The sequence below is a fragment of the Rissa tridactyla genome, chromosome 3, assembly GCF_028500815.1.
Source record: "Rissa tridactyla isolate bRisTri1 chromosome 3, bRisTri1.patW.cur.20221130, whole genome shotgun sequence".
In the NCBI taxonomy this organism is placed as follows: Eukaryota; Metazoa; Chordata; class Aves; order Charadriiformes; family Laridae; genus Rissa; species Rissa tridactyla.
The window spans coordinates 104,229,616-104,246,180 of NC_071468.1; the positions used below are offsets into that span (position 1 = coordinate 104,229,616).

General features: G+C 38.9%; 1 protein-coding gene across 6 annotated transcripts in view; it reads right to left on the reverse strand.

Annotated features, from left to right (window-relative positions):
• Positions 1-16,565, reverse strand: part of ARHGEF10 (Rho guanine nucleotide exchange factor 10) — a 118,835-nt gene that overhangs the window by 34,014 nt on the left and 68,256 nt on the right. For all 6 annotated transcript variants that reach the window (XM_054195615.1, XM_054195616.1, XM_054195611.1 and 3 more), the window contains 4 exons: positions 4,207-4,322; positions 2,448-2,575; positions 1,864-1,964; positions 507-628 (listed from right to left, as the gene is read on the reverse strand). In XM_054195615.1, coding sequence (XP_054051590.1) covers positions 507-628; positions 1,864-1,964; positions 2,448-2,575; positions 4,207-4,322 — 467 coding nt within the window. The remainder of the gene's footprint in view (positions 1-506; positions 629-1,863; positions 1,965-2,447; positions 2,576-4,206; positions 4,323-16,565) is intronic.

Sequence of the window (16,565 nt, forward strand, 5' to 3'; positions counted from 1 at the left end):
CAGAACAGAACTACATTTTATATAAGACCCCATAAAACTGACTTTTAAAAATTAGTTTAAAACTATCACTCTTCGTGCACTAAGGAAAACCAGAAATTTGAGTATTCAACATAGTTACAGCAGTACAGGACAGCTATCATGGACATCAGATTCCTGCGCTCTGTAAGCTGCAGGTTACTTTGGAGCCTCAAACAAACACTTGGAAACCTCAAGACCAATTCAAAATTCACAGCAGTTCTGTTTTCATTGAGTGATGAGCTCACATCTGAGAGTGAATGTCGTACTATACAGAAGTAAAGACTATGTTCCTTAGTGCCTCAAAGATTGCAGTATTTTGCATTCCTGTGACCCTCTTGGACCTTCCATTGCTACTAATGTTACACCAAGGTAGTAACTGAAGACAATTAATAGATGTGAACTAATAGATGTATTTACAATATGGTATTTTTTAGAAGTTATATCACACAAGAAAAACAACTGTAATCTCATACAAAAATTCTGTTCACCTTAAACTCCTGTTGCTTGGCCATCATCACTGGCATGTGTCTAACAAGGAGAGGATGTTTCTCCTTTTTGATTTGATTCCCATCATCTTCTACACAGAACCAACCTAACAGGTTATCCTCCGCTGTAATGGAAAGAACAAAGAAACATCCCACAATACTTTCACTGAATAATCACTTACACCTCTCTACAGGAATAGAAAAGAATTCTGTTAGGATCAATTAATACTGATCAGGCTGTTCTTATGCCTTACATATGCATAAATGACAATGTAAAACTATGAGCAAAACTTCAATATAGTAGATTACATACATATTGATAATGCACAGAAACCCCTTACGCCAGCAAAATGTTAAGGGTGTTCTCTTAGTGATCTTGTCAGTAGATTATTAAAAGAGGAAAAGGCGCATCAAACCTCTCCACAGACTCTAGGAAATCTGTTTTGCAAATAGCATTTTTCTGCCTGTATAAGTGACATCACTACCAACTTCTCCTTATCATAATTATAAGGATCCTCCTCCTGGAATGATGGAAACATCCATTCTCTCTTCTTTTGTTTTTATTATTTTGCCTGCCTTCAGTGAGAATCCGTAAAAGCACTGTATTTTGAGGATGTGCTGGTGAAACTTGCTTTTTAGCCAATGCATATCCTCAATGTTTCTCAACTTAGGCGTTCAAAATCCCAGGTATCTTTGGAAACTTATACCCTCTGTGCAAACACAGGAGGCTAAGAACTTCACACGACAGCACGTTCTTTATTGCTCCCACTTACATCAGGTTTGTTCGCAATAATCCCTCCAGTGAAGACTACAGATTTATGTTGAAAAAACTCCTCCCAAAAAACTTCATTTTGACATAACCAACTATAGAAATATTGCATTATATTAAAGCTACACCCATAAATTTATTTCATGCTTAGAAAGCTAAACGAATGAACTCAACACTTTTACTGATATTTCCTAGCTAAAATCATTCTGAGCTAAAACTGAGAAATTTGAACTTGAAGTTCAAAATTTAAAAAGTTCGTAAGATCTGAATAAGTTTATAACGGAGTAACTTCCTCAACCGTCTATCCTGTAGTATATTTCTTGATGATTTAGGCACAATTAGTAATGATTACCACAGACTTCATTAAAATACAGTAGAAATTGTTTTCCTTCATAACGAAATCCACATCCTATCTATAACATCAATACTTTGTAGTGATACACAATCACTACTATTTACTGTACGGCAATTTTAACATCTGCAGATAGATTTTCACAAAAAATACAATTTTCTCAAAAACAAAAAAAATAATTACACTGTACATTAGGAGCTATCTTAACTTGATAGGAAATTTAAGTAACTAAGAATTACCAAGGGCCAGTTTAGCCATTTGTAAATTGTTGATCCAGGACTGTTTGATGGCAGGGGTAAATGTATTGAACACAGCTGTAAAGAAAGTGGGACGCCCAGACCTGCAAGACAAAAAAAGAAATAAAAAGAGCCACTCTAAATGCATGGAGTATGAGATACAGTCAAGGCTAGAAATGTTGAGCAAGATGAAACTTCATTATTTTCTAATACTTAGAGAAAGACACAGCTCCGATATTAAGCATGCAGGCTATGATATGCCATATGCCCATCTTCCTATGCTTTACATGAAATGGTATGAGAAGAACACCCTCCTTGGTGAAGGAATAAAACAGTGTCTCTTCCCTATTAGCTGTCCTTGCCATGGTTCCTCTCTTCCTTCTTGCATCTGGAACACAGGATCGAGGAACAGGAGAAAAACAATGCTGCCCTGGAACATGCAAGTTGTGGCATGAGAACAGAAGTCAGAGGCTAACTGCGGAGACAGAAGAGGGGGAAGAGCTACAGATTCCCAACTCCTCCCTGGTACATCAGTGCCTAATACGTAATCCCATTTAGAAAGTTTTGTAATCAAGATTACTACTGACTTGTCCTGTTTTCCTGGGAGTTGCAGCTGAATTCTACAGCGATCTGCCGCTCTGATTTCATCTTCTTTTTTCAAAATCAGTTTTTGTAAACCTGAGGTCCAGTCATGGGCTACAGATTGGTTTAAATTCTGAAAAATTAAAAAAGCTAATATTCAATGCCAGCCTACTGGCCTATTTCCAACAGGCTACCTAAGGTGATCTCTGCATGTAACAAACAATTCCTGGCACCTGGGCCTCAGTTAGTCCACATTTTAATCATGAATAATTTAAGCTATATTTGTAAACACATTTCAAAAATATCTGTAAAAAGTTTGCTAACATATTTTATCTGATGATTTAATCTCGCATTGCTCAGAGTTTGATGATACACAAACAACATTCCCAAGCGCCTGTCAGACTATGAAATGTAAATTTGAATCAGGTGTACGCACAACCCTTTTACTTCATTTCAATGAGTAGTTATACAGAACCCACAAATTCTGTCTTTAAAGAAAGTCTCATGAAAACCTCTACAAATCATACTGCCAGTATGTTTTGGTTCAAATCTTTGAGCCAAAAATGTTTACAGAGCCATCACGAAGGCTGTCTGTGTGGCTGGAATCTGTTTAAGCAGCACGCTGGAAAAATAACCCTCTGCAAGCTGAGTGTTCGGTCACAGAGGGTAAAAGCACACCTGAGTGACACTTAAAGAAACAATAGTAATGAATATTGATACACAAAAGTACACTAGTTTTCCACAGTCCGAATTTTATGAAAATTGAAGTCTTTTTCAAAAATAGACAAGCTGACCTCATTCCCCACTAAACTCTTCTAATTATCTTACACATCTCTACCTGGAAACACTGACTGAATTTTACGTTTTCAAAACGTATTTGGCTCTGACTGGCAGTACAGACAGGAAGGTTTTGTATATGTTAACAGGCAAATGTTTTATGGTATCTGTGCTATACATATTCCCAATAATGCAGCTGAAATTCACCATTAAATACTGGTGAAATGTTGTCCAACAGTACTGTTTCCATAAACTTCCTTCACAGTACATATTTTTACAAAACATTATCTTTTATTTAATGCCCTTGACTCTGAAGGCAAGATACCCCAAAAGAAACTCAGCTTTCAAATATATATTCACACACACATATATATATATTTACAGCCTATGGTGGCAGGTAGGACTTAAAAATTGTGCCTAAGCATACATAAAGAATATTTAAAAAAATAGCATCTTTGGCTTTTGTTTTAAGTTTTAAGACTGCGGAGAACTCATTCTGAAATTTGGTGTTAAAGTACTTTTACTGTTTGCCAGAACATAAGCTAAATAAAAGGGATGGGAACAAGGCCAAAACAAATTACTTTCAAAATTCCAAGCTCAAAATAAGAGTTTGGATGGGCATCAAGAGCTTCCTCCAAACAACCATCCTCCTACTACCTTGTCTAACTGCAAGAACCCAATTTCTTAAGATCAAAATGCAATTCTGTTTCCATATAAACTGATCAGCTGCTGAGCAAATGCAGACAGTGGTAGCATCCACCTACGCTTAAAAACAAAAAAGAAAAACAAAATGCTGTTTTTTACAGACAGCTGTAATGCCACTTATAATGCTAAACAGTTAACAGTAAATTAATTACTAGAGGTAAAAATTATTACACTCTTTACAGAGAGAACTAAAGAATGTCTTGCACAGATCCTAGGGAGAGGCAATTATGCTACTTTAAAACAGGAACATATTTGAAAAATAAATCCAGCTTTGTTTATTACCTGATAGTTTCCTTTAAGGCTGCCTATTAATTGACTAATTTGACCAACTACATTCAAGTCATGTAAAAGGTTCTGCAGATCATGGTACAGTTGCCCTGGTCCCATATAGAGCTTGTCTAAAATGAATAAAAACATAAGGTTATATATAATAAGATGATGTAATTCTTAGTTGAAGGAGAAAGCATGAAAAAAGATAATAATATTAACATATATCGCTATTTCTTAACACTATGAAAATTAAGCTTATCAAAATTGGCAACGCTCTCTTTAGAGTGTAGGAACAACTAATGCGCTGTTTGCAGCTAGCGTCTTCATTGCTTCTGAAAATCGGTGTCGTTTATTTATACATATATCATTGATATTTATTTCACTTTGCTGCTCCAGGTGCTTTCGATGTCGCTGCAGACAGATACTTGTGAAATGCAGCCCAGCAAATTATAGGTAGTAGTATGTTATGACATATTAGTTTTGCATGTATAGGCGTTACCATAGGCATTTCCTTTTAGCTCATCATTGCCTTTTAGAGTTACAATTAAGATTCAAGTTTGTTCATCGAGTATGACAGAGAGCATTACGTGTAGTTTGAATAAGCATGCACTAGAACTGCAACTCATACCAAAGCTTCGCAAGACAGTTCTGGACCATGTATCTACATCCTAACTCTCATACGAGCCCGAATATTTCACTGAAACACTTTTATATTGTATTGCAGTAATGGTTACGTGAAAAAAGGATCTGCATTGAAATCAGCAACAAAACAGCAGCAGAAATATTTTGGCCTAACCATCAATATGTACATGTGTTTATAAGGTAACACTACCTCAGAAACATATTCCAATTGGTATCATAAGCGTTCTATTTAAATGCCCAAAGCTGCACAGCCCTGCTAATACACTCTGACTCCAAACACGATGTTAGGAACAGGATGGCTATATAGCTCTTGCGGAAACATTCTCCCTCTCCCAAAAAAACCCCACCCCAACTTGTACAAAGTCAGCACGTTTCCCTCTGGCTGAATCACAGGAACCGGGCTGGATTATCTTTCCAGGAAATCCCTGCAGATTATTTAGCTCACGCAGTGTAGTATCCAAAGTACGGATCCTTCACCCTCACCACACCTTTGGAAGCTAGTCTGCAGACAGCAAAACTCCCCTGGAGCAGAAGGATTTCAACCCTTTGTTGGCAAGAACATGATTTAAATGTTTGGGAGCAGGCGCACAATCCATGCCACTGGGTCTGGCTGCCAGGGCAGGATGGTGCTGGACACAGTGCCACTGCCAGCCAAGACGCCACTGGCACCTCCATCCCTCAGTCTGCTACAGGGACCACAGTATAAAACACAACACACCAAGCACAAAGCTATCAGAATAGCATAATCCAGAATAAATGCGAAAAATAAACACACCTAACAATTATTCTCATTTGTATTTTCTCATTTATGTATCAAAATAACTGTATTTTCTGAAGACATTTTCCTATTGGAGGCATCACACAGATCGAGACCACCACTGGATGCTTTTCTTTAATGTAATTCAGTATATTAAGCTGGGAGTATGTCTTAAACCTTGAAGAGTACAAAATTTCAAGGCTCAAGGAAAATGTTAAGGGTTACTTTATCGCTGAATTCTCCCCTTCATTGCAGGAAATGCAACGTAAGCCTGAGATATTACACATCCCCAGAAAATTTCAAATTATTCTCCTGCCTTTAAATCTTCTGGTAAATTGAATCAATGAAAGGATTTCTTTGTATTGCCCTTGAGCACTAAACAGGGGAATGACCACACTTACTACTATTTACCCAGCCAGAGAATAGATGCAACTTTCATCCACCCTTCTTTGCCTGTTCTGAATGTTAATTAAAAGAACAATCTAGCCTTTCTTGCCCTTAAAAACAAAACAGTCCATAAGAAAAGATCATTACATTCATTGTACACAATGAAAAGAAATGACTGCAAAGTAGACCTGAGAGAAAGAGTTTTGAGATTATGGTTAGTAGAGCATGTTTGCAGATTTGTTTAAAAAAAATTAAACACTTTTCTGGAACTGCTGACTACATACTTTCATTAAGCTTCATTTTCACTTTTTTCAATCCAAATACCTCAAAAATCAACATCTGAAAGTTGTAAACACTTCTCTCTTTGTATCCCTCTTCCACTACCTTACACCTTTTTTCTTACTAACGCCTACAAGAATTATAATTTGTTAAACACCAGAATCACTAGTTCTGAGACACATCAAAGTGTTGATTTCGATGGGGCTACTTCCAAAGAAAGGGTGGATCAGTGTTAATAGAAGTTTGGTGAAATCTAGCCAAAAGCCATGATAATGTGTTTGGCACTGTAGAGAACACAAATTGAATCATTCTTTCCCCGAATTTCTGTAACAAAAAGATAAATTCTGCAAAACAAAATTTGGACTGATTAGAAGTAACTGGCAGTTTAGTTGAGTTTTTGGCAGAAGTCCAATCACTTACCTGACCTTTATAAACTCCACCACTGAACAAACTAAACTGCTGCACTGAAAAAACTTCCTACAAATACTTCTGAAATTTATCCTTGTGGGCTTGAACCAAGAGAAAATTTACAACTACCAGGCTGTGAAAAGCTGAAAGTTTGTGCAGATTCCCTTGTACAGGATGGATATTTTCACTCAAGCGAATTACATTATGTCCGAGTTTTAAATGCCAGGATCACTCTTTGCAGCTTCATAAAGACAAAGTTACCAGACATTTCATTTTATTATTGAAAGCAAGTCAGAGAACGGACACTAACCTGCAACATATAACAACAAGCATTCAGGCAACTCTTAGATGCTGTAGGACTTTATGGCATAGCCTTCAACTGAGGCCACAGAGAAAGCTTAAACTTCTTACACAGACGGACTTGCCCTGTGCCGTATATACATCCACCGTGCCTGAAAAGAGCTGTCCTCTACAATTCTCTTCCTGGAGCTTCAAACACTCTTACAAATATCCTTGTTCCAGCCTTGGGCATAAATCTTGAATTTCATTCAGTAATTGTCACCTGAGTCTATTTTGTCTGCATCATGCATATTGTATAAGTTCTTAATAAGTCAAGATAAAAAAGATGCAGTAAGAGTGTCAAAGCAAATAAACTACTCTGGCATCTGAAATTCTGTCACACAGAAAAAACAAACGGAAGTCATTTTAGGCTCATTCATTAAAGACCATGTTCTTAGCACAGGAAAGGAAGGTAAAAAGCAAATCAATAAATAATTAAAGAGAGCCTGCTTCCATCCTATGATGTTCTAGAAAAGACAAACATCCAAATTAAGAAGACATTTTAATAGTCAATCGAGTACTAGATCAATAGCCATGGCTAATATCATTCTCTCGTGAAGGTCTTTAGTGGGAATAAACTGGAGCACAGAAAAATAACGGGGCTTCAGAGATCAGCACTGATGGACTCATCAGAAGAGAATTCCCTGAGAGCTTACCGCTTGGTTTGTGCCTGGATAACGAGTCACAAGTTATAGCAACTTCACCTCTGAACTGCGTCCTGTCAGGGTTACTCACAACGTCTTTTAAAATAGCATTAGCTTCTCAGTGGTTAACAGAACGTTGACTACCGGCTGATCTGGATGAGAATTGCCTGAGGGAGGGTTTTTCCTGGGTGGAGGAGGTGGAGCAGGGGGGGGCACACTAGTCTGTTCCTCAGATGTGTTTCTCAGTTCAGAGTCAAAGACTGGCTGCTTCAGCCCACACATGTTCCCTGACCATTCGATTGCTGGCTATTTTGGGGTGGGTGTTCACTCCTTTTTTCCATAGAAAGCACCGAAAAACTCTTGGCTTCACTCCAAAGCAGACACGTGGGTTGGTTTCTTTCTGTACTTTGAAATGCTTCACAAATGATAAAGCCATTTCCTTCCCATTTCTAAGCCACTCGTGCTATCAAGCTCCAGAACAACTTATTTTTCCAATGGGAAAAAAAAACCCTCCATGAGTTTAAGGAAGGTTCTCCCCAGCTCTCCACATCCTATGTGTTACAGAGGTGTGCCCAGGCAGGAGAGAAGGCAGCGTGCTGTAACCAACTACCACATCTGTGGCTTTGGAGGCAGCGCTTTTTGCATTCCACCTACAGATCAAGGGTGAAATCCTGGCCACATCTAAGTTAGCAGAAATTTTTTTTCATCAACTCCTTTGTTGCTAAGATTTTACCAGAGGAATTTGTGCTTCCCTGCAACAGGCAAGTTTGTTGCCAACAACCGGTAATTCATGCAAAATACCTAACTCCCTGTTCAGCATTATCATGAAATATACTCAAGGTTAAAAAAAAAAAAAAAAGACAAAACTGCCACTTGCTTTAGAGGGAGGAAAAGAGGTTAAAGTTTAAATTTATTTTTACTGCTATGTAAAAGCAAAAGATTTGTTTTTTATAACAAGATAAATATATTTTTAATATCTCCTTAGTCGAGATATATTCAAGTATAATACTAACACATCTTCTACCTGCTCATTTCCCAGTGTTACTCTCAGCACCACAGCTTTAAATTCACCATTTTTGCCTAATTCGAAGTAACTCTTCTAATTGAAACAGAAGCAATTTTAGCCCATTTACATCCAGCCATTTTCAAAGCCTGCAGGAAACTCCCTGGGTGTGGTGAAAGTCAGTTTAACTTGGCTGGGGCAAAATTAGGATTTGGAAGGTTATGCATAAATAAATGCGTGGAAAAGCAGTGTCTGTGTGCTAGTGCTCGGGGGTGGGACAAGGGGGAGAATTCCCAGCTCCGGCAGCAGGCTGCTTTGGGAGCAGCAGCTCTTCCCCGGCACGGCCAGCACAGCAGCAGCTGCTGTAACAGGCGCTGGTGGATCAGCCACTCCCATGGGATCGCCCTCTATCCGGTTCCTCTAAATTTTCAATTCTCATGGGCACCACAAGCATATTGAATATTGTAATCCTGAATGGAACACGCCCTGTTCTTCCTCTCAAACAATTACTTAGGGACGCATTTATTTACTGTGGTGATTTGTTACTTCTGCACATTTTCCAGTAGCTCTCGCTGCATGCTCCGATTCTCACTTGTGAATTACTAATTTATCACAGATTTATGATACTGAAGGGGAAAAAGAAAGTGATAAAATGCCTAGAGTAGATGCAGTCACCCATAATTCAAATATCTATTCCTGGGTAAGCAAATATAATGGCTCAGGTGGTCCCTTCCCATACTAAACTCCTGTTTATTCCCAATTAGGAGGATTTATTTCAAGTAATATTATTACATAAATCCAAATGGCATGAAATAAAACAAAATTCTCATTCAGCGTACTCTCAATATTGCAACTATTCTTGCAAACATCTCTATATCGTATATCATACTAAAGCCAAAGACTGTTAATAGATAACAACTCCTGGGTCTCTCTTTTACTGCAAAGTAACTAATCTTGACAAGATCTACCTTGATTATCATTATAGTAACAACCTTTCCCCCTACATGGCTCAAAACCACAGTACATCAATATAAATTGCTTTGGAAAAAGCCATATTGACGTGAAGTGAGAACTGATGCGTCATGGAAATTCAAGGTCCTGAGAAAGATTACTTTACTTCTGGGAGACGCAGAGCCCTGAAGTCAGAAGCTTATGAATGCCCACACGTGAAAAACACAACCAAAACTGAGAAAAAGAGGTATTCCTGACTATAGTTCCAGCATTACTGAGGGGTAACGTGAAATTAATGATACGCTTGAAGAACATGCCAGATTTGAAGACTGCTCTGAAAGGCTGGTAGATCCCAAATTTGACTTGCCATTTGCAATCTGGTCTTTGAGGCTGAGCGCATTTGTATTGCTTCCTCCCACTGAGCCATCTGTGTGCATCCAGGCAGCATGCTGAAACATCAAGTGCTATGAAGGGAAGAGATCTGGAAAAGATTCAATCCTCATCTTGAGCATAAAAATCACCTGGGATGGGTAGAGAAGTTATATATGTGGGAGGTAACTTTAAGTCATTGTGTTTGAGGAAGGCATAACAAACTGGTACTTGTACAGAATTATGCACTCAGAAGAAATAATAAAAAATAGGCCTCTTCTGCAACATTTAAAATTACATTTAAACCTGAGAAGCTTGTAAAGTGTTCTGGAAAGCAAAGCATCATGACAACAGATGAATTCTTGATCAGTTCATAATAAACTGGACAGATTTCATGAGACTGTTAATATGTTTAGGTTAAAGTACAATGATATAGCAAGTAATATATTTAAAACTACTTGAGTGCAGTCAGAACTGATCAATTGTTTTGTTTTAAATGTGACTTTGATTGTCCTGGAAATATTTCACTGTTTTTATTTTTTTTTAACCATGTAACAATAGGCTGACAGCATCCCACTGCTCAGTTTAAGATGCCCACATTTAAGAAGGACAAGAATGGAGACTGACTGATAGACAACATTATACCTGAAGTAAAATAGTTCTCTGAAGATCTTGGGAATTAATTCAAAGAAGGTAACCAGAAACCGTTAAGAAGGCCCAAGATTCAGTTACTGCAATTGAGGAATTCTTCCCCTATATTTGGTACTGTATCCTGCCCCTACAGATACAGTGGTACACAAAACCCACGGGTCAAAAGCTTTACAGCTGTTCTGGGGAAGAGATCTTGTTGAACAGAGGAAAAACATCCTCCCTAAGGAGGTCTAGTGGAACTAATTTTCTCACCGCAAGTAGAAAAGGAGACCTTTATGTGACATTTTCAAATACAAGAAATCTGTTTCAGCAACAGATAAACAGAGCTGGCAAAAAAAGACTATGAATATTGGTAATACCAGGAACGTTGTCATTCTGTCAACTGATACTGACACCCATTGCTGTTACTTCATTTCCCTTTACAAAACCCTTTGCACCAGAACACCTAGCTTTCACTGGACGGCCAGTGGTGAGGATGCCCTGCTGCACGGAAACCTTCTCTTGCACAGAACTTGACAAATCCAAGCACCAGCTACACACAAGGGAGGCGCCTCCGTACCTCTGGTCCCTTCTGTCTGGAAGTTCTGTATGAGCGTTAAAGCCAGTGACAAAGCAGATGAGATTTTATTTTTAGATGCTGAACTACAAGCTTCCTGCACGTCGCCTTATGTAAGCAAAGCCCTTGACAGCCCCCCCAGCACCACCACCCTCTTATTTGTGTCTTTGCACTTACTCACTCATGCTGCTCCCGTTTCCATAGACACCTCAGAGAAGCACGTGGGTGGGATATGTTTTCTTGTTCCTCCTTTACAAGAGTATGTTAATAGCCAATTGGAATTTCAGTAAAATTAAAAAAAAAAACAAACCAACCAACACAGTAGTCTTGTGAATCCAAAAATCCTGGTTTAAGACCCAAACAAGTCCAGAGGTCAATTCAAATTTTATAAGAGAAAAACAGACTTTCTGCATTACCCCTGCTTATTCTTTCACACCAAATCCAACCCATGATCTCCATAGTTCATGCTCCCAAAAAATATGAGCCACCATAGCTCAACTGCAGCTCACCTGAGATTACATCATACTCTCAGGTCCAAACTATACAAACATTTAGAGGGTGGTATCAGTCTCCAGGTTTGGAAAATGACGCAAATGGGAAGTCAGGAATGATCTCAGAAAACAGGAGCTTAGTTGGCAGCCATCAATGAAAAGCTCAGCAGGTACTCACATGTAGCTTTACAGCAGAACCCTAAATCAGGTGTAGTAACCTAGCGCAGAAAGAAGCGGCACAAACACCAGTATTAAGTGATAAGCAATAAACCCCCGAGATTAACAGAACACAAACTATTAAATTCCGACACGGAGTAAACAAGCCTAATTACCAATACTGTCAAGACGTATCATCATTATCCACCAACATGAAGAGCATTATCATAAACATGAAATGACACTAGTCAGTCTAATCATATTTTAATCACGTAAGCACCTAAAGGTAATCTTTATAAGCTTAATTATTGAATCTGATAATCTGAGCCTCTAAAACTCTTTAATGTATTTATTCTCATTGCAAGACAGGGAAGTTCTTCAAGTCTTAATCACAAAGAACCACGTACCACAAGCCACCCAGGACACATAGAGCAGAGCTGGGAAACAAACCTCCCAAGTCTCAACTCTGACAAAGTGTTTTTAACATGCTTCACCTTCAGCTATTAATACCTTGCTCTCAACCGGTAATCACACGAATGCTGAGACCTGTCTCGCTGTATGCTCATTGTATCAGATCTGAACACCAAAGAAACAAGTTGCACAAAAACTACAGCCCAACCACAGAACTGCTTATTCACGCAGCTTGAGCAATGCAAAGATAAAATCAAAATCTTGCAACTGCAAATACTGAGTAAGGTATTAAATTCATAGTACCATACCATTTGCGAGTAAAATTATGCAAGAACACCAAGGAAATGCAAAGCCTCTCAAGAGTGTGAGAAGTAGCTCACACATTGAGAGCGTGGCTTCAGGATTATATTAAACTCCAGCTAATCCTGACTGCGCAGGGAATTTTAGAGATAAAATGCCATAAATATTTTTCCTGCTGACAGAAGCAGCTGTGCTGTGCCAGAGATGAGGAGGGAAACAAAAGCAGTAGGGAACGAGAGGGAGAAACACCAGAGCTTTAATATGCTGACAAGTGTGGACGCCACAGCCCAGGTCCTCAGCATCACACTAGCTGGGACAACCATCAGGTGTCTCCTAGACTACGTACTGCCTGCAGGTACGGATCAGAGGAACTCCGGTTCCTGGCTTTGTTCCCACAAGGAAGGAAAATCCTGGATGCAAAGAGACTTTAGAGTGAAAGAAAAGAGGTGCTATGGCCCTTTCGTCTCACAGGTCCCGAAGGGGAAAGCTGAGGTCAGTATGGACCTGAAAGCCCCTGCCCTCCCTTAAGGGGAGAGAGAGGCCACACGGGACCTCTGGGGTGTGCCTGCATGGACACAAAGGGCGAAGAGAGGAACTGGATGCGAGAAGAGAAACACCGACATAAACAGGCAGTGAAAGTACACGTGTGAAGGCATTTAAACAACGCAAGTGCTGCAGGGATCGCAAGACAGGTCTGCAGGTGATTGTAAACTGGCTGAGCTGCCAGAGGTTTACACTGGAGTTCCCACCACACCATCTGTAACAGCTTATGCAGAAATCATGTTGTGAGGAGCTTACCTCCCTCTTTCATACTCACTTGATTATAGCTGTTTCTACTCAATTTACTACTCTGTGTCAAGACATGGACGAGTTCCCTGGCAACACAGAAAAAGGTTTATAGGAGGTGACCATCAAGCCCTATAACCACTATATAGAATATGAAAGGCAAAGAGAAGAATCTCATCCTAAGTGGGTGAGACAAACATGTAACACCTAATTTATTCTATGCCTCATCCACCAGCTAGAAACATATATCTGCTTAACAAGTGTACTATTTAATGTCATCTGGTTTGCTCAGCTAAACAGGCTGTTTGGAGTTAGATTTATTGAAAATCTCTGGTCTTTTGTTTGCATATATTAATGATAGTTTACATTTATGAACATAATACTTCTTTAGCGTACAGTATTATTTTCACTAGAAGATTTACATTATTACTCTATACATATTTCACAGAGATGAAAGTTAGGTCGACTAGCAATTTATGCCACATCATCCTTTTTAAAACCTTATCACCAGTGCTAGAGTTGATATGTCACTTAATATTTAGTCTTGTTTACTCTGGACAGCCTAAAAGTGATGATTAAGCTGACTTTTTTTTTTCCTTACCCAATTCTATATTTCTATATTTTACAAACCAGTAAAAAACTCAGCTTGAATGGCAGTGGCTATCACAGCAGCACTATCTCTTTTTTTGAGAAGACCTGTCGTTCCACTGAGCGAGACGTCTACAGAAACACAAGTGCACACTGTAGCTCATCAAACATCCCTACCTGTTTCCCTGGCAACACTTGGAGACCTACACAAAGTGACTGCGTGAAGTAGAAGGGAACTCACAAGAGAGGAATCATGCCTGCACTCCAGCGTTGTGTCACTACTACATTTGACAATAAACAAAGCCCACAGAGATCAAAACCACAGGCGAGTGGAAACGGAGTACAAACATATCCCTGGAAGTCTGACCAGGAAAGGAGAGGAGCCATGGTTTAGCAGTGCTGAGGTTTAGTCTCAGTTATGAACTGTAAACTTATGAAACAAAAAATAACGCTAAAATGTAGTCATAGACATAAACATGCTACCGTATTTTTTCATTTTACTGTTATCTCTTATGTTCATCGCTGCATGATATATAGTACAGATGGGTCTTGCTCATTTTCTTTCAACCTTTAGCCATATGGCTCAAATTAAATGGTTTTTTGCTTAAGTAATAGGCTATGCTGTGCATGTCTCCTAATCAACATGATAAGCAGCAGAACTCTGCTGACTGGCACTGGTTTACCACCCAGAAATGGCAGGACGCTTAGCTTTCTCCCTTTGCTTCTTCAGAGTCTCTGTAGTCTGGTCTTGTGAAATAAAACTGCTATGAAAAACTTTTACAGCTCACCCTTTTTATTCCTGGTAACCAGAGAACAGACAACTTGGGGTGGTCACTGTCGCTGTGGCACCAAACAGGCATTCGCCTCGGCACAGAAACCGCGTTTCACGATCCATCAACAGTTTGTGTGAAGTGCTGCAAACTCATAACACCACATGCCAAGAGTCTGAGAAACTGAAACTCTGGGCAGTATATTTGACTACTGCTCCTATATTCGCCTTTAAAGAGTAGTGAAATACATGTATTTTCAGTGATTTTATGTACAGATGGATGACTTGCAAGTGAAGGTTGACTTCTGATTCTTCTAGAGGGGAATACAGTATATTTTGATAAGAATTTACAAATTTGCCTTTGACTATACTTTGTATATGTTTTGGAAGACATAATTGAAATATCTCATATTAATATGACATACTAAAACCAAAGATGTATTCTCACTGATCTTTCACACATAGAATCATAGAATGTGTTGGGTTGGAAGGGACCTTTAAAGGTCATCTAGTCCAACCTCCTGCAATAAGCAGGGACATCTTCACCTAGATCAGGTTGCTTAGAGCCTGGTCCACCCTGACCTTGAACGTTTCCAGCAATAGGGCATCTACCACCTCTCTGGGCAACGTGTGCCAGTGTTTCACCACCCTTACTGTAAAAAAATTCTTCCTTATATCTAGTCTAAGTCTACCCTCTTTTAAGTTAAAACCATTACCTTCTCCTATTGCAACAGGCCCTACTAAAAAGTCTGTCCCATTTCACCCATCTTCTTTTTTATCAGAAGCATACGGGTAACATGTAACTTTCTTGATGCTCTTTCCATAAATTCAATCCAACTTGTCACCCATTTTGATTGAATGAGTATCATTCACTAGGATATAGCTATGCTTTCTCAAAAGCCAACAAAAAAAATACAATCCAATCTCCAGTAAACCAAAACCCAATGAAATAGCCATCAGATAAATCACTTCAAGCTACTAAAGATCATTCAGGATGAAGCAGCATATACTGGCAAAAAAGATAACATCAGAACAATTATGTGTTAATTGCTTTAGATGTTTACACCATCTAAAATAACACATAAAGACAGAAAATGCATTAAAAATAGTTAGCAATAACCTACTACTTGAATAGTCACTGATTACTCTTTCAATTCCTCTATGACATAACATGATTATCAAAGATACCAATTTACCTGTGGGCACGTTTAAGTGATCTGTGGGCTTCATTAGACTCCCTTCGGACAAATTAGATGTCTGAGGTCCTTTGAGTGTTTAGGGTTCCCACTCAGAGCACAGCATATTTTATATGTGGGGAAACTGAAGTACAGAAGTAACAAGACTCACCCATGAACATACAAGCAAACCCATGACCGAGCAAATACTAAAATTCAGGAGCCCTTTAACTTGATGTTCATTTCCCCAGCTCCGTAATAAACGGGTTACCTATAGCTATCTTGGGGGGGGGGGGGGGGGCGGGGAGAGGGGGAAGAAAGGAAAACAAAACCAATCCAATATCCCAGACATGAATGGTGAATGCTGAATCCATTACTTTCAGTAGTACACAAACAGAGAAGGTGAAATCAATGTGTTTATCAACACAACCGTGCGGAAGAACAGAATTCACTAGTTAACATAAGTAAGATGTGTAATCAAGGAAAGTGTCTCCTTTTGAGCTTTTCAACCATTTATAACCTAGGGTCATCCCCATATTACATAATACTTTTACTGAGTTCTTTTCAGGTCTTAAATCAGTTTTTGTTTCTTCCATTTAGCAACCTCATCTACCATTATAGTAGTTTGCATGAAACATGCTTCAAATACCTCTTGCTGAACTCCATTACACAACGCAATTCTTCCAGTTCAAGTAAATCAAAACCAAGA